Here is a 24280-nt window from a genome sequence, read left to right as displayed (position 1 = left end):
AGCCTCTGCCAGTGGCTTCAGGCCAGGGGACACTGAAGGCAGCGTGACTTGGGGGAGAGGGAGAGAGAAGAGACATACTGGGAGACTCTGCTCTGCTCTGCCTGGAGGAAGAAACATTTCAGATAAGCAGTCATATTTTCAGTGACAGGTCAAAGAAAAAGAATTGGAGGGAAGAAGAGGCTAGTGGGCCAGGATTAGTGCAAGGAGCTCAGAGAGGCACACTTTATAAGCCATTTGATTAATTTTTCTGTTTCAATTACATTTGTCCTTGTCTGTTAAAACTTCTCCTTCCCTGACAAACGTTCATTGTCATAGGTGTACCCATAGGAACAGATACAAAAATACATTTCAAATGATCTGGAGAAGGAAGAAAATGATGTAATGGAGTAGAGCAGATTTTTTTTTTTTTCCCTACTCTTCATAGGGATTTGGGGCTTAGTCATCATTTTTTTTTCTGGAAAAATTCCCTGCAGATTTTTTGGCACCTGAGATGACATCACACAAGGATAAGGGACCACCAGACCCATCTCTGCCTCCGTGGGCACCAAGGCACTCATCTAGGTGTTTCTAACCAGCTTCACATTTCAAAAGGCAAACTGTGATACAGGAGCTGAAACTAGCCTATTTATGAGGTTCTGTCTCATGAGCTGGCCATATGTAGCTTTTCCGTAGCCTCCGCAGGTGAACTCCTTACCAGGTCATTGAAGTTTCTTTTTGCTGGGGCTAGGTTGGTTTGTCCTGTTGTTTTCAGTTACTTCATGTCAGCTTTGTAGATTTTTCTGTTCCAACTTCTGCCTACAGCAACTGGCATTCAGAGCTGTTAACAAGGCACTACTGTAGCAGACAGAAGCATTGCTTAATCCACCTGCGAAACATAGTCCTCCCACAGGTGAAATTCAGCACATGCATTAAGCAACAATATGCAAGAAATTTATGACTATTTGTATGCAAAGGGATCTATTGCACGGGAGTGTATGCAGCCAAAATACAAATGCAGGAATGCCATTTAGTGAGAGTGCTGGTGCTGATGTTCTCAGGCTCCTGAGGAAGGTCAATCAGCAAGCAGAACCTTGAAGACTTGGCCACTCTATGATACCTTCAGTGGTCTTCTGTGATGGAGTGACTGCATCAGATAACAAGGGAAGACCAACTGATGTCATCTACCTGGACTTCTGTAAGGCCTTTGACATGGTCCCACATGACATGCTCATCTCCAGATTGGAGAGAGATGGATTTGATGGGTGGACCATTCAGTGGATAAGGAATTGGCTTGAAGGCTGCACCCAGAGAGTGGTGGTCAATGGCTTTATGTCCAGGTGGAGTCTGGTGACGAGCAGTATTACTCAGGAGTCTGTCCTGGGACTGGTGCTGTTTAATAACTTTATCAGTGACATAGACGATGGGATTGAGTGCACCCTCAGCAAGTCTGCAGATGACACCAAGCTGAGTGGAGCGGTTGAAACAACAGAAGGAAGGGATGCCATCCAAAGGGACCTGGACAAGCTTGAGAAGTGCACCCACGTGAACCTTCAACAAGTCCAAGTGCAAGGTGCTGCACATGGGTTGGGGCAATCCCAACATGAGTACAAACTGGGTGAAGAACTCCTTGAGAGTAGCCCTGCAGAGAAGGACTGGGGGGTTCTGGTGGACAAAAAGCTCAACATGAGCCAGCAGTGTGTGCTTGCAGCCCAGAAGACCAACTGCATCCTGGGCTGCATCAAGACAGGAGTGGCCAGCAGGTCAAGGGAGGGGATTGTCCCCCTCTGCTCTGCCCTTGTGAGGCCCCACTTGGGAGTGCTGCGTCCAGGGTTGGGGGCCACAGCACAAGAAGAATGTGGAGCTGTTAGAGTGGGTCCAGAGGAGGGCTACAAAGATGATCAGAGGGCTGGGGCACCTCTGCTGTGAAGAAAGGTTGAGAGAGCTGGAGCTTTTCTGCCTGGAGAAGAGAAGGCTCCAGGACGACCACGTTGCAGCATTTCAGTACTCAAAGGGGGCTTATAAAGAAGGTGGAGAGCAAATTTTTTGATTGAGCATTGACAGGACAAGAGGGAGTGGTTTTAAACTAAAAGAGGGAACATTTATATTTGATGTTCAGAGGAAATTCTTCACTCAGAGAGTGGAGAGGCACTGGAACAGGTTGCCCAGAGAGGTTGTGGATGTGCCATCCCTGGAAGTGTTCAAGGCCAGGCTGGATGGGGCTTTGAGCAACCTGGTCTAGTGCAAGGTGTCCCTGCCCATAGCAGGGGGGTTGGAACTGGATGATCTTTAAGGTTCCTTCCAACCCAAACCATTCTGTGATTCTATGATTTTATACCATGCTGGCTAAGGATTAAACAGTGCATTTGAACTAAAAAGCAGGCAGCAGATTCCCAGCTATTGATCTCTAATATCTTAGTGCCAGTTCCCAGACTGGGAAATGTATGCAGTCATTTACTAAATGAAAAGCTGATTAAATGACAACATGGTAGGGTAGGGAGGGAGTAATCTTAGCAAATAATTGAAACTTACCAAATCACTGAAACATGCCCCCAGATTTGACGGATAGTGAGGCCAAAAACCTTCAGAGGTGGCTGCAGGAAGTTGCCCTCCCAAATTAATTCCAAGCAAGAAGTAAAAAATAAAATAAAATAAAAGAATAATAATAATAAAAGATTCTTCCTTATTTAATGAAGTAAAGGATATACTGAAGAGCTTTAACAACAAGAGAGTAGCACTAGACCCTCCCCAGGAAAAAAAGCATGGGAATTTAGACAGGTGAATATGATAGCTCATCTTTAGTCAGATTAGAGTTTTATTTTCCTTCTCTTCTGTGAAACTTCTCCTCAACAAGAATGATTTCCTTATGCCTTCCAAGGGAAGAAGGCTGAAGAATACAAAATTTTAACACAATTTTAAGTGTACAAATATATGTTCTCTGGTTCTAGAGGTGAATTAAAACTGCGTGTTTTGTTTCTCTGTTTGAATATGGCAGCTCTGAAATAAGGGGGGAAAAAAAGAAGCACACACAAAAAACAAACAAACAAACAAACAAAAATAAAAATGACAACAACAACAAAACCCACAAATGTTAGAGGGATTTGGAGTCAAAACACTTCCGAAAATGTATAAAACTTTATTTTATGAATACATTAAACTATTGTGCACAGCACATACATATAAAAATAAAAGCAATTTCACAAACAATTGATTGGAAAAGTTTTGTGTTTCTTGCAAATTTACAGTCTCAATTATGAGTCCATATTGAGTCAGAATATGAGGTATATTTTTGTGACAAAAAATAATGTGAGAACTTTGGCACCATTTTACTGTGCAAATAAAATTTTGGAATTGCAATATTTAGTGAGGTATACATAAATTACTCTGCTTTTCCACTGTGTATGAATGTCCATATCTCTGCCTGTTTAGGGAAAAATGGATTATTTAAGAGCATGATGCACTGGCAGTAAACGCTATTTTCTAACAGAGGTGGACTAGGTCTTAAATTATCATGGGCTTTGCCTGTGGAGGAAGAAACTTTGAAAATAGGTTTCAAGTCCCTGGGAGAATATCATGTGCAAAATCTAAGCCACAAAGGCCCATGTGGTGAATTCACAGCAATACTTTCAAAATTTGCAGCTCATTTCATGGCTTTGTGCTAATGCACACTGAGATGACATATGCTTTGAAAGGGACCACCAAAAAAAAACTGTCAGAAATTGGTTTCTTAGCTCTTACTTGGGAAATTGTTTTACTTTCATGAGTTTGTCTTTACATAGTCACATATCCATGGAACTGTTCTTTTGAAGATAGCCTTGCTTGAGTTTTCCAGATCATGTCCATATTCTCTCTATAACTTCCATATGATGCAAATTCAGCTTATGATTCTTTTTTCTTCTGTACCAGCCCAATAAACTTATTCTGAAGTGTCTAAAGTGAGTGGTGGTCTTTCTAAGCCCTTCTTCCATGAAAATGACAACAGAGGAAGGAGGCAGAATTTAGCTAATTGAGCAAGAGGAAGAACAGAGTCCGGCTGTTTTTGAGGCTGCGTAAATTCTTGAATTCTACCACAGTGAATTCTGCTATTGTGGGCTGCCCCTAGACTGCTTGCACATGCACAGCAATGTGTCAGCACACACCTTAACTCCTCTAGTGAACGTAGCCAAGCATTCACTGAAGAAGAACCTCTGTCAAAGTCACATCCAACTAGCCTAAAACTGCAAAATGCTGCGGTACCACACTAGTTGTGCTGGAGGGGCTTCCTGCCAGTTACCACACCTGACAATGTCATCCTTCATTCTTGTATTAATCATGGCTCCTGACACTGCAGAACTTTTTGTGGTTTCAGTGTTGACTTCAGTGTTGATCTGGCTGGCATAGATACGTAATATGGACAAAGCAGTGGTGTAAAGAGTAACTCAGCAGAGTGAATGGTGAGAATTTCCAAATGCCGACCAAAACTGCATCCACGGGGGTCTGCAGTTCTTAAGAACATGTTCAGCTCAGCTTGCTGCATCTAAACAGACTTCTTGTGACCTGGTCTATGGTTTTCTTGTTGTTGACCAGTATGCGTAAAATGGAGTCAGTGAGTCTGATTCTCATCTTTTTATGCCAGCTATCCCGTTACTTATCAGTACCGCCAACAACAAATTAATTCAAACTATGTTGGTTTAAGAGGGAACAGACTTCATCCTAACCTAATGACACTGGTGTAAGCTGTAATCAGAAACAAATGTGTCAGCATTCAAACTATGATTTCTTCTATGTCCATGCACTCTTCCACCCTTCTTCAAATTTCATTTCAAAAGACAATTAGGAATATAACACAAGAATACAGATTGTCAGCTAATGTATTTCAATACAGCTGTGGTCTGCCTATCAGCACTATTAGGGACTCTATGTCAGTGTAACTGTCTGATATCAACCAAACTTTTCTTTGGGGCAATCTCCCCACTCAAAACATCCTACTTTTTCTCTTAAAATGAATTTTTTTCCCAAAGTAAACTGCTGCACACATTGTAGATGAACAACGGGTGCCAACTTGGCTTCTTTCTACATACTGCAAGACCAGAAAATTAAGTGTAACTCCTATCCTTTGCCATATCCAAAATGTCCCCTTAGTGTAATGTAAGCAGTGTTCCATTCTTTTTACTCTTCCTTTACACTGTGATCACCACTTACATTTAAGAAAAATAAATTCAAGTATAAATTACACAAAAGTAGCGGAAAACTGTATTATGTCCACAAAACAATTGTCTTGACAATAAGTCAGAAAGTATGGCTGCAGATGCACCCTTGTAGGCACACTCTTTGGACCAAATCTTCTGCAGCTATAAACCGATAGGCCAGTTTGGCTGCTTTACTCCATCTGAGGATCTGGCCCCGAACAGTGTTTTTCTTACATGTCAGAAGGCTCAAATTCATTATGAATAGACACCCCCTGCAAATAGAATGGCATGTCAAGGCTGGACATAGTCACATTTTGGCTGCACATGGGAGATTATCTTGCACTCAGATGCTCACTTCTGCAGCAGCACAGTCCATCTATGCTGAAAATGCTCATGCTCTGACATTGCATTGAATCTAGTTTCAAATTTAGGAGCATGCCATCAATGCAGGAATCCCAAGGCTTCTGGTAACTGACATTTATAGTGACTATTGACTTTGGACATCTTAAAATACTCTTTCAAAGGCACAGAGAATCGTGGTATGGAAAAAGGTTGTCAAAATAGTAAGGCAAGGTTATGCACCATTTGTATGGCTTCTAGGAGAGATTTGGAGAATATTTCATATAGCTTGCCATGATGTCTTTGAATGTGATGCTTTGCAATTGGCAGAAATTCTAATTAGTTTAAATTCCTCTGCACCAACATTGGAATGTGTGCTTACAAAAATTCTTTCTTCCTCTGTACTTGGTACCTCAGTGAGGTATAATAGAAAAGAACCAAATATACTTAAAACAGTAAATAAAATTGAATTCAAAACAGAGACGTTTTCTACAATAACCCTTTGATGGAAGCTTTCATGAATTCCATACATCTTATATTATATAATTAAATAATGCATCCTGCAGACCGGTTTCAGTTCTTAAGAGATAAATATGGTACAGCTAAAAGTGAAAACATTGCTGTTAAATATTTATGATTGCATATGTGTATGGATATCAGAGCACCTGGGCATCTAGAGACTGGGATGACTGATGCGTTAAAAGTATGTAACTACTTAGATACACAAACACACATATCATGTCTATATATATTTATATTAAAGATATACACTTCTATATTGGAGGTAGGTCTAAACTTAAGTAGCCCCCAAAATGCCACGTGGGTGGCATTCAACATCCTAATCTCCTGATGCATTTTGTATTTGGGACCCATCTCTGATATAGCCCATGGCCCTTCCTGAGGGAAATTGATTGTAGGTCTTAATTTTGCCAACAAGCCCATGTGAGGAGGTCCTGCAGAATTCCTTCAGAGAAAGAGGGACTCTGGGGGTAGGCAATTTGCTTGTGTGGAAACAGTTGTGGAATGGGCACCATCATGGTCAAAATAGTCTGAGGACTTCACAAGACAGGACACGTGTACATGTGTAGAAGGGGAGGTGCAGGCAGATATTCAGATGGAGTAAACTGCTCGAAGTTCTGGTGAAGCAAATTCATCTTATGATTTGGCCCATAATATGTAAACAACTCACCATGTAGGGTTTTTTTCTGAGGTAATTAATATTAACTAGTAAATAATCAATGGTTGATTAGATAATTATCACAGCCATTCTATATCTTCCTAATATTTTTTCTCTTTGCACTCCAACTTGCATTTTTCTCTGTTCAGCACCAAAGGAGGCACACAGCCATGTAAAATTTGTACAGAGTAGAAGAGAAGCAGCATAATATTACATATGCCATATGATGAACCTAGTACAAATTATTTTATCCAAATATACACATATAGATTTTTTTTTCAATGAACAGTATAAATACTTTACCTGGGAGATTATTCCCATGTGCAAAATGAAAGAGTTTTTCCTGGGATTAAGTCTTCTGCTTTGTTCATGTTCATATTCTTGGTAAAAAGTGGGTCACTGTCATAGCTGGAGAAACTTTATTTCCTCTCTTCACTCTCCCATGTTTGCTGAGTGCTATATAAGCACCGTGGTAAGCATTTGATTCATATGCATTGTAGTTATTGGGCAGCAAGGTTTCTTTGAATTTGCATTCATCTTGGAAAACAGCCTATAGAATAGGAAGGGGGGGAGGGGGGAGGGGGTGGTGCGGGGAAGAGCAAAAGCAGTTGCAATAAGTATTTCGGGAAGACCCAAGTCACTTTTCTTACTAGCATTTTTACCGAAGAAGAGCATGTTACAGTGTGCAACAGGTGGTGCTGTAGTGTCTGCATCCAACAATAAATCTCCCTCCACAGTGCTAGTTTGGTGTCAGATGAACTCAGATACCACCTGTCCAGATAATGAACTGTGGACTTCCTGTGACAGATCAGGTTAATTCTTCATAAATCATGGATGTCTCCATTTTCTTTGTAAGCAATAATTTGTCATCATCATGCCCTTTTGCCCAATTGATGTAGCTTTATTTCATACCTCCCCTCTGCAAGAGGTCCTGTCATTTATGAAAGAATTATATGCTGCCTGTCAAAACATTCAGTTCTCTCACAAACAGCAGTGTTCAGGAAGAACTGGTTGTTTGAATAAGGCATTTGAAAAAAACCTTTGATTAGCACCAAACCTTCTTTTTTGGTACATCATTAGTGATGCTATATTTTGTTACTTCTTTAATGATGTTATATTTATCTGTTAGTGAGATATGATGTTCCAGCTTCTAAGCCAGGAAAACAGTTTAAGTTATCTTCATATGGTGTCACTTCAATCCAAGGAAATAGAGTTATCTGGGAGAGAAAGTGACAGGATAAGCAGGATACAAATGCAGAGCACCAAGGAAATTAAAAAAGAAAGCTGAATAATTCTCTGACATCAAATGTCTGGCATATGAGACACCACCAGTGCAGTTCTACTTGGGCATCTTTGTAATAAAACAATTCAAAGTTTATAAGAGTTTAACTCAGGGCATTGCATTGTGCAAGGGAGAATGAACATCTATTTCAGCATTTAAAAATGTCTTTGAAAATAAGCAAGATTGAACAGAAACTGTAAAAAATAATCCAAAGGAGCTCTGGATTTCTTTAGAAAGACCTAGCTAAGCAAAGCATTTGGGCTTCTGGCAATTCTAGGTGCTTGAAATCAGACATGAGTGAACTAATATTCCAAGAGTGGAACCTTAAGATGCCCCACTACCATTACCTGTGTGAGCAGGAAACAGCCAGATTAGTAATGGCTATGTGTCCTTCACAACATCTGGTACTTTATTAAGCAGTGAAATGCTTTGTTGAAATTACAGCTGTTTCAAAGGAACTGACTTTATTGTTTCTTGACAAAAAAAAAAAAAAAAAAAAAAAAAAGAAGAGTTCTGTCAGTATCATTCATTATTGTGAGATGGGCTGGTTTGCTTATTGCCCAGAGCCAGACTCTCAAACGAGCTTCCTAACAGGTGCCTTTTCTACTCAGTGTTGAGACTGAGGACGCCTTGCTCAGGTCTCAGAGATTAAATTGCATTTAAAAAGCATAGCTAGCACTTTCTAGATGAAGATGATGGTGATGATGTTTCAGTATGACTTGCATACCATTGTTAATAGCTATTACTGTTTCTTCGCACTTTGGGACTGATCCCACAAAACTGATCCTTAAATAGCCCCAGTCACATATGTGGGCTTTGTAGGGTAGACTTCCTATTTATTCTCCATGCTGTGTTTGTTTGTAGTAGGGAGAGGCATGTTGTCATGATTTTACTAACAGCAGCTAGCACTGATATAGCTCAAATTCTCTCTCTCTTACACGCTCATGTATGTGCATACAAGGGTACATTGTTACACACACACTTTAGGTTCTAGCAGTTTTTCCAAAGCACACCCTTTCATTTTAAGTGTAATGAAGTGTTGGTATCAGCAGGATTCACTCTTACTACAACGTTTGCAGTGCTGAGCCCTTAGAAGAAGCTATCTAATTAATCTGTACTATTTGCAAAATGCATTCATTTTCCTAGGGTGCTTTCTGTACAGTGTTATTGGAAAGCTTTAAAATAACAGTCCACCAACAGACACAACACTTGTTGCACTGAATAACACTGATGACTCCAGGCTGGGTACATTCCCTGTAATTGAAAGGCTGTTTTCTCTGCTTGAAAGTAGAGATTTTCAAGAGGAAAAAATAAAAAACAAACAAACAAAGCACCAAAACTCAGGACCTTTGCAGTTTTTGTTTAAGTCTTGAATTATTTAATTTATTTTAATTATTAAAATTATTTGCACTTGTACTCACCGTTCCATACAGCTTCCCCTTGTTGTTCATTGCAATGAAGAGAGCACTTTTCACACCGAACAGGCTAACAACACCTCTCTCTACAGTGGATATTTCAAAGAGACCTAAAAAATAAGAAGTTAATAGAAACATTATCACAGAATTTGTAGCTAATCAAAGCCAATTTAGATATGACTATTTTAAAACCCTAATGAACATACCATAATTTTTATTAGAACTATGTCCCTAGTTGGGCATAATAAAAGTACACAGAGAAGATGATGTTTTTTTCTATATGCCAAAGGATCTTATAATAATTCTTCCAGAATCATATTCACACTCTGTAGAATACTTTTGCTCTTATATCTATCAAACTCTCTTGGACTTTTTAATATGTAACTTATTTTTATGTTACTGTTACTGTCTTCTATGAAAAAATCAAGTCCGAAGGACTAAAGCTTTTCCTTTAATCTTATAGTTACAGAACTGCAGCCATAAGAACAAGCACACCAGGAACAGCAAGTCCCTTCCATTACTGAGTGTCCCAAATGTAGAATTCCAAAATCATTCTTTGGCTCTGTGAGCTCGGTGACAACCTCCCAGATTCAAAAGGCAAATGAGAAGGTGAGGAGTGAGCAAATGCAGCAGAGAGAAAAAGTTTTCAACCTGTTTTGTCTTTTCTCATCTGTGCAGTAAAGCAAAGTAAAAATAAATTGTATCTAAATTTGTCTAAGCATTTGTGACATGTTTCAGCCTGGAGGTTTCTAATGTTTATTGATCCCAGAGACTTTTAAAAGGCAACAGATGTAGCACAGATTAACAATAACAAGTAATAACATTTGCATTCTATGAAGGGTAATTACTAGAGTTCACAGCAATTAAGTGACATCTATTTCATTTCTGGATGCAACTCACTGTATTGGTTTTCATTGTGAACTCCGCTTATCCTTCCGTCTGGGAGGATTTGAAGGTGAAACCCGATGCCCACGTTGCAATAAAGCCTCCGCTGCCTCTTGATTCCTAGCAAATAGTCACTCTCCCAGTTCACATCTGACTTCTCCCCTGACATCCCAGCAATGGACCTGGACAACAGAGATTGCCATCCTCTTTCCAGCAATGTGCCATTAGTTCTGCTTACAACTGGATATGTTGAAGCAATCCCAGCTAAAAAAAACAGGAGAATGAAAGCAGACAACGTCCGATGAATGCTGGCTTTGGAGAACATAGTGATGAGAAGTCTTTGTGCAGTGGTCATCCGGTTCAACTCCTGGGCACGTGGTCAGAATTAATGGCCCTAAAAATACCGCCCTTCTTGTTTTTCTCCCTTCAGCATGGTGGCAGAAGCTTATTTTTGGAAAGCAAATAGAGATTGCTGACATGAAACTAAAGCCTGAGAGCAGTTGGGTTGAAAGCAGAGAGAGGCCAGCAGGACTCAAACTGGTGGGGACCATGTTTTGGAGGTCCTGCTCTCCGGTGGGCAGCCTCGGTTGTATTTGATTGACCCATCTTTATAGTGCAGAGGCTGTCCCTCCCCACATCATCACTCTGACATCAACAGCTTGCCAGAGGTAAGCTTGGCATGGCTGTAACACTAACCTGCCATCCTCCCCGGCTGGCTGGGGTTTGATGAGTGCTGTCATCCAAGACCAGAGGCAGGAGTGAGGTTTCATTGGCTGCGCAAAGCAAAGGAATCAAATTGGTTGGGCAGTCAGAGGCCTTGCAGGCAGCTTCCTTATTTAGAGAAGAAGGTGTAAAAACAGTCATGGACCTCATCAGAGAGCAATGAAGACTTTGCAGTCACTTCCTTAGCTGCATGATCGCTGGGTGTACATCAGGGTAGCTCAGCATTTGGGGAGAATTGGCTTGAAGTGGCCGTTTCTCTTTTAGTGCATGCCCAGCAAATCCAGGGCACCCCTTACGACAGCGGCCCATGCACTAACAGCTTTTCTGTGCCTCTAAAAGGAGTGCTCCTGCTCTGTTAACACAGAGGTAAGCCATGTGAAAAGTGGGGCTTGTTCCTACTATTTTTACTCAAACATGCTTCTGCTGTTTGCAGTTGCATTTCTGCTAAGCCAGGCATGCAGGCACAAGATTGCAGTTGCTGGTAGCAAGGGGACATTGCTAATGTTCTTAAGTGTTTGTGGTTTTCACTGAGGTGACTTCCAAATGATCCCATTTATTTGGGAAGGACATGGGCCTTAATACAGTGAACAAATCTTGGATCTGTGCTGCCCTGAAATACATTTGCAGGTGTGCAATTGTATTTGCAAGACAGGGTCTTAGCAATGCATTAAAGAGGGAGGGAAATGGCCACTCCTTCCTACCTTTTCACTGTCTCTTTTCCTTAAGCCCAAGTACTCCTTTACCTTTATTATTTACTTTTGTAAATGACAAGCATCTTCATTTTCCTCTTCTTCCTCAGACTGCCTTACTTATTTCCCCTCATATAATACACTAATACAGTAGGTGGTGGAAAATGGCTGAGATATCTGCAAATATTTTTGCCAATATGTCTGGCAGCTTTTCACAGCACAGAACTTGTGTTGTCCATGTCATTTGAGATGCCTGCATGCTAGTAAGGAGAGTACCTGGAAGCACAGTGGAACCAAGCACATCAGGCATGACATACAGTTTCACATTCACTGGGCTGTAATATGAGGCCATGGACACAGCAGACACTCGAGCAGAAGCACTGTGAGCGATGGGGAGGAGATGGTAGCCTTGAAGCAGGTGAGCAGATAGATTCGGTGACGTGTGAAATACTGATTACTCTCTTGAGAGGGGCTCAGCTATAAAAAGGCTGGGAACCACTGGACTAGTCCCCTGGCTTGTGCCAGGTGGCATTTCAGAAGCTCTATGTCTTGGTCAAAGCAGCATTCAGGTTATCTTCTGCCTTTTGCTCATGATGAAAAAAAAATCATATCACTTTCTCTGCTGCTGTCTACTTTATCTCATGATTTTTCCGGGGTGTGAACTGCACATATAATTTTTAGGAATTACCTGCATTTTTCACCCTCTCGGCACAGCTGCAGTGTCTCTATGGGAGGCCAGTGCTGACAGGAAAAAAGGCTCATGGTTATAGGGATGTTACAGGGATGAAGCATCGACTTTCTAGATTGTTTTATAGTATAGTCTGAAGTCCTGCTCATTCCCAATGCATGTAACTCCAAGAAAAAAGCTTAATCTCTTGGAGCCATCCCTGTCTCTAAAATATGCATTGTAATATTCACTTCCAAAATGTTGTTTTCTTCTCCCTAAGGAATGTTTGAAGTGTAATTTTGCAGCTTGCTTGTGATCAGTGTCCTAAGAGGAAAAGCAGAATACAGCTGTCAATCATCAAGCAAAACAGCAGTTGGTGGTTTCACAGGTTGAGGGAGGAGAGTGCAGAGCTGGCTTTCCATCACCAGCTTTCAATCACCTTTGTCTTATTTGTCAGTTTTCTCACAACAGGACCAAGGCATGGGCTAAAACAGCTTCTCTAACTTTTGCTGGCATATCTGCCATTGCCATTTTTCCTTGATCTGGAACCTAAACCAATAGCTAAAAATTGTCACTTCACTGGGATGTTTGACAGTCCTCAGAGAGAGATTCTTGGTACCCAGCCTAAGACCGAGTGGTGAATGGTGTGCAGCTGAGAGATGAGGTGTATACTATAGTCTTGTACTACTTGGCAGTTCTGCATCAGAGCTGAAATGAGTCTTGAACCACCTCACAGTCTGATCATAGCCAGAAGGTTGCTGAGTTTTGTTGTATTAGGAAAGGTGTCTGAAGACAAACTTTTGTGTAAGTTCTAGAGTTTCTGATTCAATTAGATAATCCTTGTCTCCTTTACCATGTATTTTGTTGTGGTTAAACTTGTCTTCTTGGCCTGTGAATTAACTGTCTCCAGAAAATTGACTGAAATCTTTTTGATTTTTCAGATAGCACATTGTTCTGGCATCATGTGTCCAGCAGAATTTGGAAGGTGTCAAGGGAGATAACAGTAAAAACTGTAAAATAGAAATTTACAGTAAAATTAGTCCCATGAACTCCGTAATGGTAAAAATTTACCTCAGCAATCAACCTCTTCTTACCCAAAGTCCTAAGACCCAGGATGATGGGGGTTACCACCTAATTAAAGTAACAGGCTTTCATTGTCAGTATTTCAGTGCGATATTAAAATAAGGCCCCTTTGGAACACAGTAATACAGATCCACTTTCGGATAGTCTAGGAAAAGCCAGGCAGCTGAGCAGTAATGCGATACAGATTCAGAACACGTCTTTCAAAAATGCACGATGACCTAGGCTCCAGGGTTCCATTTTCAAATCTCTAAAAAGTCTCTACCTATTTTAAGGCACGGAAAGAGCTGTCCCTCATTCGAAATCAGAAAGTCAAACCAAAATTTTTCACCTTGCCTGTGCTGAAGATCCAGGCTGGTTGTGGAACAGAGGAGGAAGGAGATTGCTGGGTCACAGATCTGACTGCTATGGAAGGGCATTGCAGGCTCTGGATAACTCGCACAGGACTGTTATACCCAGTATGAACATAGAGCCCCATCAGACCATCTTTAGGCACAGGGGGGTTTGCTGAAGTGAGTTGGCCAGCACATAGAGAATTGTAACAAAAATACTATTATGAATGAAAGACATAAATCACAGAATGTGTGTATGAAAGCAAAACCAAAAGAAAATATAGCAAGGATTATGAAAATGACTTGTATTAATACCCAAGGACCCAGCTAACAGCAATAAAACTGGTAAACACTGGGTGTGTTGTTGACATTAAGATCAGACAGCCCACATTGGATAGAGCTACAGCACAAATCAGTAGAAACCCAGAATCAGCAGAAAACCAGAAGGCTGATGGCAGAACAATGACAAAGAGGGTTATAGCACTCTGCATTTGTTATTCTTCTTCCCGTTATCCCACAGGGAAGGCAGATGTGTAGCCATTTATACCCAGAGTGAATAAGCAAGAAAATAGACAGCAACCTTGTGTAAGACACTTAGAGGCTGAAGCAAACAAGCTTCTGAAACAAAAGTATCACCTTGTTACAGCTGCTGACTTCTAAAGCATGTAAAAGGCATATTCAAAAACCAGCTTATCAACACCAGTCAAAGTGAAACCAAGACACAGACTGAGGATGTAACAGCTGGCTTCCCTCATCTTCCATGTCACAAGCAGCAGTCCTGGCCAGGACACTTGGGCACATATGTCTTGGTGCATGTGAACATGTGGGTAGGAGAAAACAACTTAGAGATTTGTTTGTAATAAGTATCACCTTCCCATTCCACCACAAGGCCTCTCATTGGGGTTTTACATGCCAGTTTCCTACAGGTAGGTACAAATGACAGAACACCTTCCTGGCATTTTTTTTTTTTTTTTTTGGAGAAAGTAGAGGAAAGATCCACTCCCAAAGGAAGCTATAGAAGAGTCAGGAATATATAAGTATTCTAACTTACTTGGAAAAATTTTGGTTTACAGATCATTCAAGCTAAATTCATATTCATAATCCAAAGAGGGCATGTCAAACATAGATAAGCCAAACAGATTAATCTTTTTCTCCCAAGGCATTAGCACGGAAATTAGTTCATAGGGACACAGAGTAACTTTGCTGTGTTTGCACACAGACAGGATTATGGGCAAATCTTGCTCTTTATGACATGAACACAAATTCCTTCTTGCAACAGAGTTGTTCCTGGGGTACCATGACGTAACAGAGCAGAGCTTGCATCTTACCTTTATAGTTTTCCGCACAAGAGCTGTCCTAGGCTTATCCTGGTTTAAAGCTTGGCATAGAAACCCAGAGCCTGGAAGACCTCTGGGAAAAGAAACTGTTTCAACATCTCGTCTGTTCTAGGGACTGTGAGGACAAGGTAGCCCACATAGGCTGCAGAAGTGGTTGGTGTTGAGTAGGAAATGGAGTGGCCAAAGCAGCTGGTGATTGCACTGGCTCCCCTGTAGAGCTCTTGCTGGTGCAGCCTGGAGGACACTTGAAGATTTGGGACTGCTCTCTGAAAGCACAGGAAAAGATTTCTGTGGTGCAGAGTTGTCAGTAAGAGATGTATTCCAGTGCAGCTGGCCTGGTCCTTCTCTACATTTCTGGGCACAATAAAATCCCACCAACAACAGTTTTGAGGTGGCTAAATCTGCCTCTCCATATTTTACAGAGATTGAAATGACTTTCAGAAGACAGAGCATTGAATCCATGGTGAACCTTTTGCTTCCCAAGCCAGTGCTCTGCACACCAACCCACTGCCTCTCTCATCACCTCCTCAGCTGTTCCCACTCCGCAAGGACAGGCAGTCCGAGGGCAAAACGCTGAGCTTAAAAAAGTGACAGCCACCAGCCCCCACAGAGATCTCTTCAGTGTTATTTATTAGAAGAGTAGAATGATGTGGGACATGTTTAATTTGGTTTTAGTTTATTACACACAGGGTTTTATCATTACAGCAGGAACAAGAACAATGCAGGGATAGGGACACTAAATGGCCCATTCAGGTAGCATCATCAATAGGAAAGCAAAAATAACAATTTTTTGTTGGTGGTAGTGGTGAGGTTTTCTACAAGAGGCCAACTGACAAAGTCCTTGGGTTATTCCTGATTGTGGAAGCCATTCAGATGATTTGCAGTAATCCAGTTTTGAAGGTTGAGGGCAATTTCTGCCACTTGCCAGGTAAATGTGTCTGCCTTGTTTTGTGTTCCATTAGTTCAGGTGAGGGCTTTCTCTTGCATGTCAATTCCATATCTCTTGGTCTTGATCCCTCATGTTTCAGAGAAGAAATATGAATCATGGGACCTTTGTGGGGCCAACTGAACTCTTTCCTGGTTTCTTGCAAGGTGGGCAACACTGAAGGCCTAAAGCTTGGAACCGAGCTTTGATAATAGTTACAATTTGTTGTTGAATTTCACCAGGAAAGGAACCTGTCTTTGACTTCTCCTCCCGCCCTCTTCCTTTTTTCCATTCTCACTGCTGTGTTGGTGGGGGAAGAGAAGGTACTCACCACACCTGAGGATTTCAAAATCCTGTAAGAAATACAGGTGTGTAACCCTTGTCATGTTGCTCATTCACAGGGGAAGGCTGAATTAGTTAGAGTGAGTCCTGGAAGGGGTCAAAACCCAGGGTGTCCCACTGCAAGAGGAGAGCAGAAGAGAAACCACTTCTCGCAAGAGTCCCTGGGCCATTTTGTGTGAGCAACTGCTCTGTGTTCATACATGGGTGTGAAGGTGCCTACACTACAGTGAGTCCACGTGCTCCAAGGGTCTAAGCTTGCAGTACAGTCAGGGAGGGGTCTAGTTAACACAGTCAAGAAGTGCAGAAACTGACTCAGCTCACCAGCCAGGAGGTGTCTTCTCCAGGGTGAGCTGAAGCCTTCTCAGGACCCCACTACCTTCATTGACAAGGTCTTCGTGTAACAGGAGCTGAGGCACACACACATTGACACTTAAATGGAAGTTTTTTAATCTGGAGATGAATCCCCTCCCTGGTGCCCAGCAACTGGCCCAGGAACAGAGCAGCAGACAGACTGAGAGTAAATGTGTGTGAGCTGGTCACAACCAGGTTATGTTGTGTTTGATCCAGCAGCATTTGCAGTGATGGTGTCTGCTTGGAAATCTTTTGCACTTTTCTCCCAACAGCACAGACATGTTTCTTCACTGAGCTCTGAAAAGCTATCTCAAGCCTATTATCTGAAGTCCTACAAAGTCTTCACACATACTTGTGTCAGGAGGGTGTCTCAGCCACAGGCTGCAGTGTACAGGATGCTCTGGGTATATTCAAAGACCGCATGACTTTGTTTTGTGCTACAGCATTTGCACATTCCCAGCTACATAAGAGTGGGTGGAGAGTTGCTGCACAGCGTGTCCCTTTAACATCCCACTTTCTTTCAGATCTATACTTGGGTGAAATTTTTAAAGGGCATCAAAACTCCAGACTGATCTAAGTGACTCAGGCAGGGTTTCAGAAACCCCTGGTTTCTGGTGTCAGCTGCATGTGCTTTCCACATGATTAGGCCTCCTAGGGCTACCTAGCTATAAGGAGGTCAGGGACACAAGTCTCACCAGCCTCACTAAATGCTGGCTCATGTTCAGAATATGTTGTGGAATAAGAACAAGAAAAACAGATTCTCCAAATTCTTTATGCTTCCGAAATTAAATCACAGCAGCCATGGGATTCCAGTTCCCTTTTACTGCCCCTCTTATGCCCTTGGCAGATTTTTCAGACTAAGCCTTACCCCACCCATGGAAGAAACTCCTTGTTTCTTTCTTGGGTGTTTCTTTTATTTGGTCTCAGTGTTGTTCCGCAGTGTTCCTATCATGTTATTGCATGTACAAAAATAGCAACAACTTAATACTTCACATAGGAAGGAAATCTGGTGTGCCAATGATATTACTGAAGATCTCAACAAGTCTTCTCCTGCCCTTTCTCACTAAACTTCTCTGTTTCCCTAACCCCCTGAGTGAGTCACAGAGTCATTGAAACATGTATGTTAGAAGGGACCTAAGGAGTTCAAGTTCAGCCTCCTGCTCCAAGTAGTGCTAACTCCAATGCAAGAGCAGCCTGACCAGTCAAATACTTAACATTATCAGGCAGCAGCAAGAAAGGAAGAGAAGCCAGCAGCTGAGGAAGACCGCAGCATGGGCTCGGGCTGTGCCTTCAGTGTTGTGCCAAGGGCAAATAATTTTTCCTTATAACACGCTGTCCTCAAAAATGTCCAAAAGACAGTAGATAGTATGCTCTGCCTTCAAGCTCTAGGAATATAAATCAGACAGCTGTTGGCTTGAACTTTTTGATCGCTTGAAAACATCATTTGTGCTGAAAGATGGAGCTAGTATTTTCCTTTCATGTTGTTCTTTATGTGAAGTTCTTAGAAATAAGAAAATGAAGGTAAGAGAGCAAGGGATTTGTCCTTCCTTTTATTTCTTTGTTATTTAATATAAATTAATCAGTTCCTGGGACTGATTGAGAGGGACCTGCACTTAAACAGGATCTATAGGAGTAACTGAAGATTTTTCATTCACTCTTTAAAAATGTGCATCTAAAACTATATCTTGTTCTCATCATCAGGGGTCTAGTAAAGCTCCAGGCTGCATTCTCAGACAGCTATCTAGATGGGTAGCTAAAACTCAGCCACCAGAAAATCATCCAAAGAGAAAGTTCATCAGCCAAATTGGGACATTTCAGAAGTGATCTATGCTCTGTCTGGTCAGATTTGCTGGCTAAAACAAGCCAAATGAATTTTCACGCACAATTGCAATAATTCATTTTTTGTTCCTATAGCTCCTTTTCTGAACAGGAGAAAGTGAACAGGATATCCTTCGGCTTCTCAACAGCAGGACAAATGATACAGAAAAGAGGGTTCAAACTATGTCAGAGTCTGCTGAGAAGCTCAAAATTTGTATAGAACTTGCAAAGGATCAGGAACGCACAATGGGAGAGTTGGTACGAGCTCTCACTGAGTTCAACTACCCAGATCAATATGATTGTAACATAGATGCTTTCATTGCCAAGGGTGAAGAAAGAAAAAGATTTATTTCATTGATGGGTGAAGAAAGAAAAAGACGGATCATCCTATGGTTGTTGTAGAGAGAAGAGCGTTTTTGTTTGGCACTGCATGGGAAGTGCTCTGTGATAAGTAGGCCACAGTTTCTGTGAGATTTTGATTTTAGCTTCTTCCCAAGGCTCAAGCCAGGTTGTTTGTTAAAGAATTGCTAGTTTTTCATTTAGGCCTATGACTAAATTCTAACTTGAACAATAAATTAGTCTGGTAAAGGTGAAGCTTTATTCTAGGCAGAAGCATGAGTGTTTGCACACAAAAAGCAAGGAGCAGGGAAAATAACCAAGGTCTCACTACTCATCCATTTGGTTAGCACATGGCAGAATATTTGCTTAGCTCATCTGAACTATTGTCTAGCAGAGCTCTTTATCCAGTGAACAGCTAAATGAAATGATGTTACTGAACTTTAAACAGGATTTACAAAAGGAGGAGTGGAAGACACTGAATTAGAATACAAGAATGGATTAAAAAATGAGCTACCCTAACACAGATTTTTTGTAGATTTTGCATCATTAACAAAGAGTCAGATATACAGAACTTGCTATTATAGTATTTGTAGGAATGGGATAATCAGTTTTTGCTCTGAATAAATCCTTACCCAATTATTACAGAGAATACCCAAGTTGGAAGGAACCCACAAAGATCATCAAGTCCAACATTTTTTTCAGAAGATTGATCTCTGAGAACAGGATCCATACAGCTCTCGGTGAAGGAAAAAAAAGAGAGAGAGAGGGAGTATTAAAATTGTTGACTAGTAAGGAACAGGTAAAAGTTATTATAATTTTGGAGATACCATGATGTAATCTCCAGGGACTCCCTTTCTACTGTTTAAGTCCCTATAAATGGTAAGATTTAGTTCTACAAAGACACTTTGGTAGGAAAGATGGGAAGGTGGAAATAATTCTCTCCAGGAAGTGGAGGAGAAAGGAAAAGAGCAAAATCACATCATTTTGAGACAGAAAGGTGATGAAGTGGTATTTAAAGATACTAATGTATCTGGAAGGAATTTTGCATGTATATGTGGAAATTTGTCTTAGAAATTGTGGGAAGCATATCAGATCTGCAGGGGCATACAGGAAAAAAATATAAAAGATTGGAGAGTGGAGCAAGCACTAATAAAACATATGCAGAACAGGTAGCTAGTAAGTATCGTGGCTTACATCATTAAAGACCAAAGATATGCAGCAGGTGGCTGGGATCAACCAGTAGAAAACTCTGAGCAAGTTTCAACTCTTAGGTCTGTGGTCTTTGTTTCCTGTGGACCCTTGAACTGTTCACACACTCAAAATTAGGCACATGCTACTGCAGATGGCTGAACTGGCCTGATTTACAGTAGTAAACGTAGGTACATGTAGAAGCAGTTTGAAGATCAGAGCATTAATGAGTAGAGGGTGCAAAATAAGCAGTCAGTGAACCTTTCTTTGATATCAGTATTAGGTAAGAGGTGATGGATATGGAGTGGCCTGTACCTCCATGGTATAAGAGGTTATAAAAGAAACATGGAAAAAAAATAAAATATGTAATTCAAAAAAGTAGAATTGGACCAGAATTTGAGCTCTGGTTATTCTCTGACCTATACCTCTCCTGTGGAGAGCTACTAGAATTGGACTGCATTGGTTTCTTCTTTGCTTGAAACAAACATTTATTACACACATGCAGCATTCAAATTTTGTGAATTCTCCATAGGATGACAGAATGACTTCATGGATAATATCCAGGACTCTATTTGACTCTCCATTTGACTCTCTGAGACAAATGGACACATTTTTACTTTGCTAGAAGGCTAAAGCTCAAAAAAACTACAGACAGCTGAGCAGTTACCTTGATCCTTGGTATGTTGCCGACAATACCCTCAGCCTCTCCTTGAACATCAAGTGCTTCAGCCCCCTGTGCATCCTAGTGGCTCCCCATTGTACTCTCTCTAATCTGTTGACCTCTCTCTTGTGCTCAGATGCCCCGAACTGGGTTTAGCACACCAGATGTGGCTTCACCAGTGCCAGTTACAGGGAAATAATTGTTTCCCTTGAACTCTAGGCTACATTCTTGCTAATGCAGTGGGATATAGCCGTCCTTCCTCACCACAACTGCTGCCTCAGGTTCATCTTGCTCTCTACCAGGATCCCCAGCCCCTTCTAAAAGTGAAGCTGCACCCCCATCAGTCAGTGCCCAGCCTGTACTGTTGTGAGAAATTAGGTCTTGCCAGGGGGCAGGTCTTTTCATTTGTTAATGTTGGACTGCATGAGAGCCCTGTCAACCCACTCCTCCACCTTTTCAGGGTCCTATCCTCTTTGTATCAACTTTTCCGGTGCTTTGTTGTTAACTGCAAACATCTGAGTCAGTGAAAAGAAACTAACCTGGTGCTAGTGTTGGATTCGTCTATTGATGTGTCATGCTGTTTATTCTCTCCAAATTAATGCATTGTGATTGAACACTATGTAGTACCCACAGTAAAAAGAAAAAAAAAAAAAAGAATTTTTTTTTTTTTTTTTTGCATAAAAGGCAGCCGGTAAGGCTCTTTTATTTTTTCTCTTACTTTTAACATGTTCTTTTTAATGTGCATTATTCTAGATGTAGTGCTACTAAACCATGACTGTACTATACAGTTAGACTGACTGAAGCACAACCCAAAGACAAACTGAGATTAGTAAACCCAGAGTTTTAATCTCATTTATTACCATGATCATCATGTAATATTCTTAAATTCTGCAAGTCCCATTTTTCAGAAAGGAAACCATTTCTTTTTGTCAAAATATCCTCTGCCCCCAGTGCATTGAGGGTCCTAAATACAAGTACCATTTTTCACAGTGGAGCCTCAGAGTTTTTGAAGAGCTGGCTGTGAGTAATGGGAACATTGGTGCCCTCTCTGCAAACAACATGCAGGTTTGCAAGGTTATTTGGCTCAAGACTGCCTCCTTGCTTACCTTGAAATGATCATTTCTGATACCTACTCTGATAAGAGTAGCAAATCTGAACATAAAATACATGCTTTTTATTTCAGGCTGTAGCCACCTTGTTATATCTTCCTCAGGAGCCACAATGCAAGGTATTCGTTGTGATGGTTTTTAACATATGGAAGATCAAGATCAGATTCCTAAAATATTCTGAAAAACAGTTATAGCTTTAACACTGACTGTGGTTAAATATAAAACCCAAGCAATTTGTTCTATTAAAAAGCCAGAGTCTTATTTTTATCAAGCGATGTTATGAGGGCATGTTCTAAATCAGCCAGAAGCTCTTGCAGTTATAAGAGCTTCACTTCTGAAATTTTTAGCAGCCCAGTTAAGTTGGTGTAGGTTCTTAGTGCACTTTGTCAGCACAGGATTCTTCCTCTGACACTGACCAGATCAGAGTAGCTCCAGAAGATTAAACATTTAAAGACACAGACAAGGGAAATACAAGAACTGAGTTTAATTTTCCCTTGCAAAGATGATTCTCACTTGGATAGGGTCGGGTTATGGTGGGAACACAGGACTAAGAAATAAAAACACACATTTAATGCATTCATACAACACCTCTCCTCGTGACATCCCTCTCCCTGCTATCATGCACTTTTCCATATGCATGAGCCCAGTTTAAGATTGCTCTACTAATGATGATATGCAACTATTCCAAGCATCTTTTAACAGAATGTGTATTCCATGCAGGATTAGAGAACAGTTTGTCTGATGCACACTAGACAGGCGGTATGGAGCAGGGTCAAGGCAAGCATGTAGCAGAGCTCTGAAATTTCCTTTTTGATCAAGCGAGTAGTCAGCATATGTTCGCAGCTGGAATGTGTGCTCAACTTACTTTAGCGAAGTTTCAGCACTGACCTTTTGCTGCATTCCTCCAGCAGCAGTAAAATGGTTCTGCTTAAGTAAACTGACATATACCAAGTGCAAGTCCAGCTGTCTCCTCCAGCCCACCATTTCTCCTACTGTTACAAAAAGCCTGAAGGCATGGGAATGCTGTCATATAATGTGTAATAACTAATCATGAAAATAGTGTTGTGTAAAATGATTGTGCTGATGGCACAATGAAAGCCTCTTATACATCTCCTGCTGAATCCTGTTGCCGTGTCCAGCTTGACTGATCCCTAACTCTCTTTGGTTGTGTTTGCCGCCTTTGTTCTTGTTCTACTTGTTTTTCAAAGTGTCTGGAAGGTCTGGCTTGCGTATGACTCCAAAGTAAAAATTAAGATAGTTTATGCAGCAAGTAGGTAATTGAGCAGGCACATATTACTGTGCAAAATGCTTCTTTCAGAGAACAATTTCATTCACAGAGCTTCTCATGATAGCAAGCACTGCCACTGGTGTGGGCGCTGCACAGGTGACAGCCAGATTTTGTTCTCATGTTGTTTCATTTGCACTGTGTGCAGGCCAAGACTTTCCCAGATGACTTGTTATTCCAATTACCCCTAATTTTGAGATGTATTAAACTTTAGATGCATGGGCTTGGCTTTCAGAAAGTGCTGAATATCCCATTTGAAATTCAGCCTGCTTAAGCTGCCTTAGTTTGTGTACTCAAAAATGAAGACATTGCCCAGCATTTGGATAGACAGGGAAGAGCTTTCCTTTATGTGCATAGCCTGAGGTTCCTGAAAGTCACATCTGAATGTGTCTTTCCCTATAAAAATGCAGCAAATTTGAAGGTGATAAGGATCCAGCATGTACTGTATACAGCCTGCACTGCCACACTCTTTCTGACTTCTTTCTTTTCTTGCTGATTTCTTTCTTTTGGAAGCTGGTGAAAAATGTTGATGAACGGCACTAGCAGTCAGGAAAGGTTCAAAGATCTCTTTTTTCCCCCCTTCTCATAGGAGTTAAGGTGCTGTCTCCATTACCCTCCTCAGATAAATATCTCAGCCTTGATCGAGTTTTCTTCCCACTGCCATGACATCAGCTGAAAGATTATCACCTCCTGCTGCTCCTTGCTGCTGCCTTTCACTCAAACTGCGGTGGGTCAGTTAACACAGGGCAACTGAGGGGCTCTTCTGACCCACTTCTTTCTGCCTACAGAGCTCAAATTGCTTTTTGAGGAGTGTTTCACCCAATGGAGGTAGAGATGGGAGTGGTGACCTTCAGCAGGGCAGGATGGAAGTTACCCTCTCAGTGAACAGAGCTGCAGGCAGAGAATAGAGAGGGTCCTGAGCTCCTCCAGTTTTCCAGCCTCCCTAGATCAAGCCTCCTTTCCTCCTGATGCATTCACTCAGGCCTGTGCCCACAAACATGTTCAGTATGGTAGCACTTCACTTTCTGAATCCAGAGCCCTTTCAGGTTCTGCAGCACCAGAGGAGCATTAGTCACCCCGGAATGACAGCAGCCAGCACAGTCACCATAGAAGCACTGTCTACTTCAGTCATAAGGGAACACTAAATGATGCCTTCAAAGTCCACCATTTTTTCTGGATTCAAGCCCTTATC

General features: G+C 41.3%; 1 protein-coding gene across 1 annotated transcript; it reads right to left on the bottom strand.

Annotated features, from left to right (window-relative positions):
* Positions 1-6905: 6905 nt before the first annotated feature.
* FGF6 (fibroblast growth factor 6) lies at positions 6906-14190 on the bottom strand. The gene is made up of 3 exons (XM_040575703.1): positions 10258-14190; positions 9364-9467; positions 6906-7210 (listed from the first exon to the last, which is right to left on the bottom strand). The coding sequence occupies exons 1-3, from the start codon at positions 10595-10597 to the stop codon at positions 7034-7036; spliced, it is 621 nt and encodes a 206-aa protein (XP_040431637.1). The 5' UTR covers positions 10598-14190; the 3' UTR covers positions 6906-7033.
* Positions 14191-24280: the final 10090 nt, after the last annotated feature.

Source organism: Cygnus olor, chromosome 1, assembly GCF_009769625.2.
Source record: "Cygnus olor isolate bCygOlo1 chromosome 1, bCygOlo1.pri.v2, whole genome shotgun sequence".
Lineage (NCBI taxonomy): Eukaryota > Metazoa > Chordata > Aves > Anseriformes > Anatidae > Cygnus > Cygnus olor.
Note: the sequence above shows the minus strand (reverse complement) of the source record. Positions and strands in the feature narration are given on the sequence as shown.

Excerpts from the sequence above, each read along its gene's own strand:
- FGF6 (XM_040575703.1), bottom strand. The coding sequence starts at position 10,597 with ATGACCACTGCACAAAGACTTCTCATCACTATGTTCTCCAAAGCCAGC. Across the intron at positions 9,468-10,257 it reads TCACAATGAAAACCAATACA|GTCTCTTTGAAATATCCACT; the intron begins GTGAGTTGCATC and ends CTTATTTTTTAG. Across the intron at positions 7,211-9,363 it reads AGGGGAAGCTGTATGGAACG|GCTGTTTTCCAAGATGAATG; the intron begins GTGAGTACAAGT and ends CCTATTCTATAG.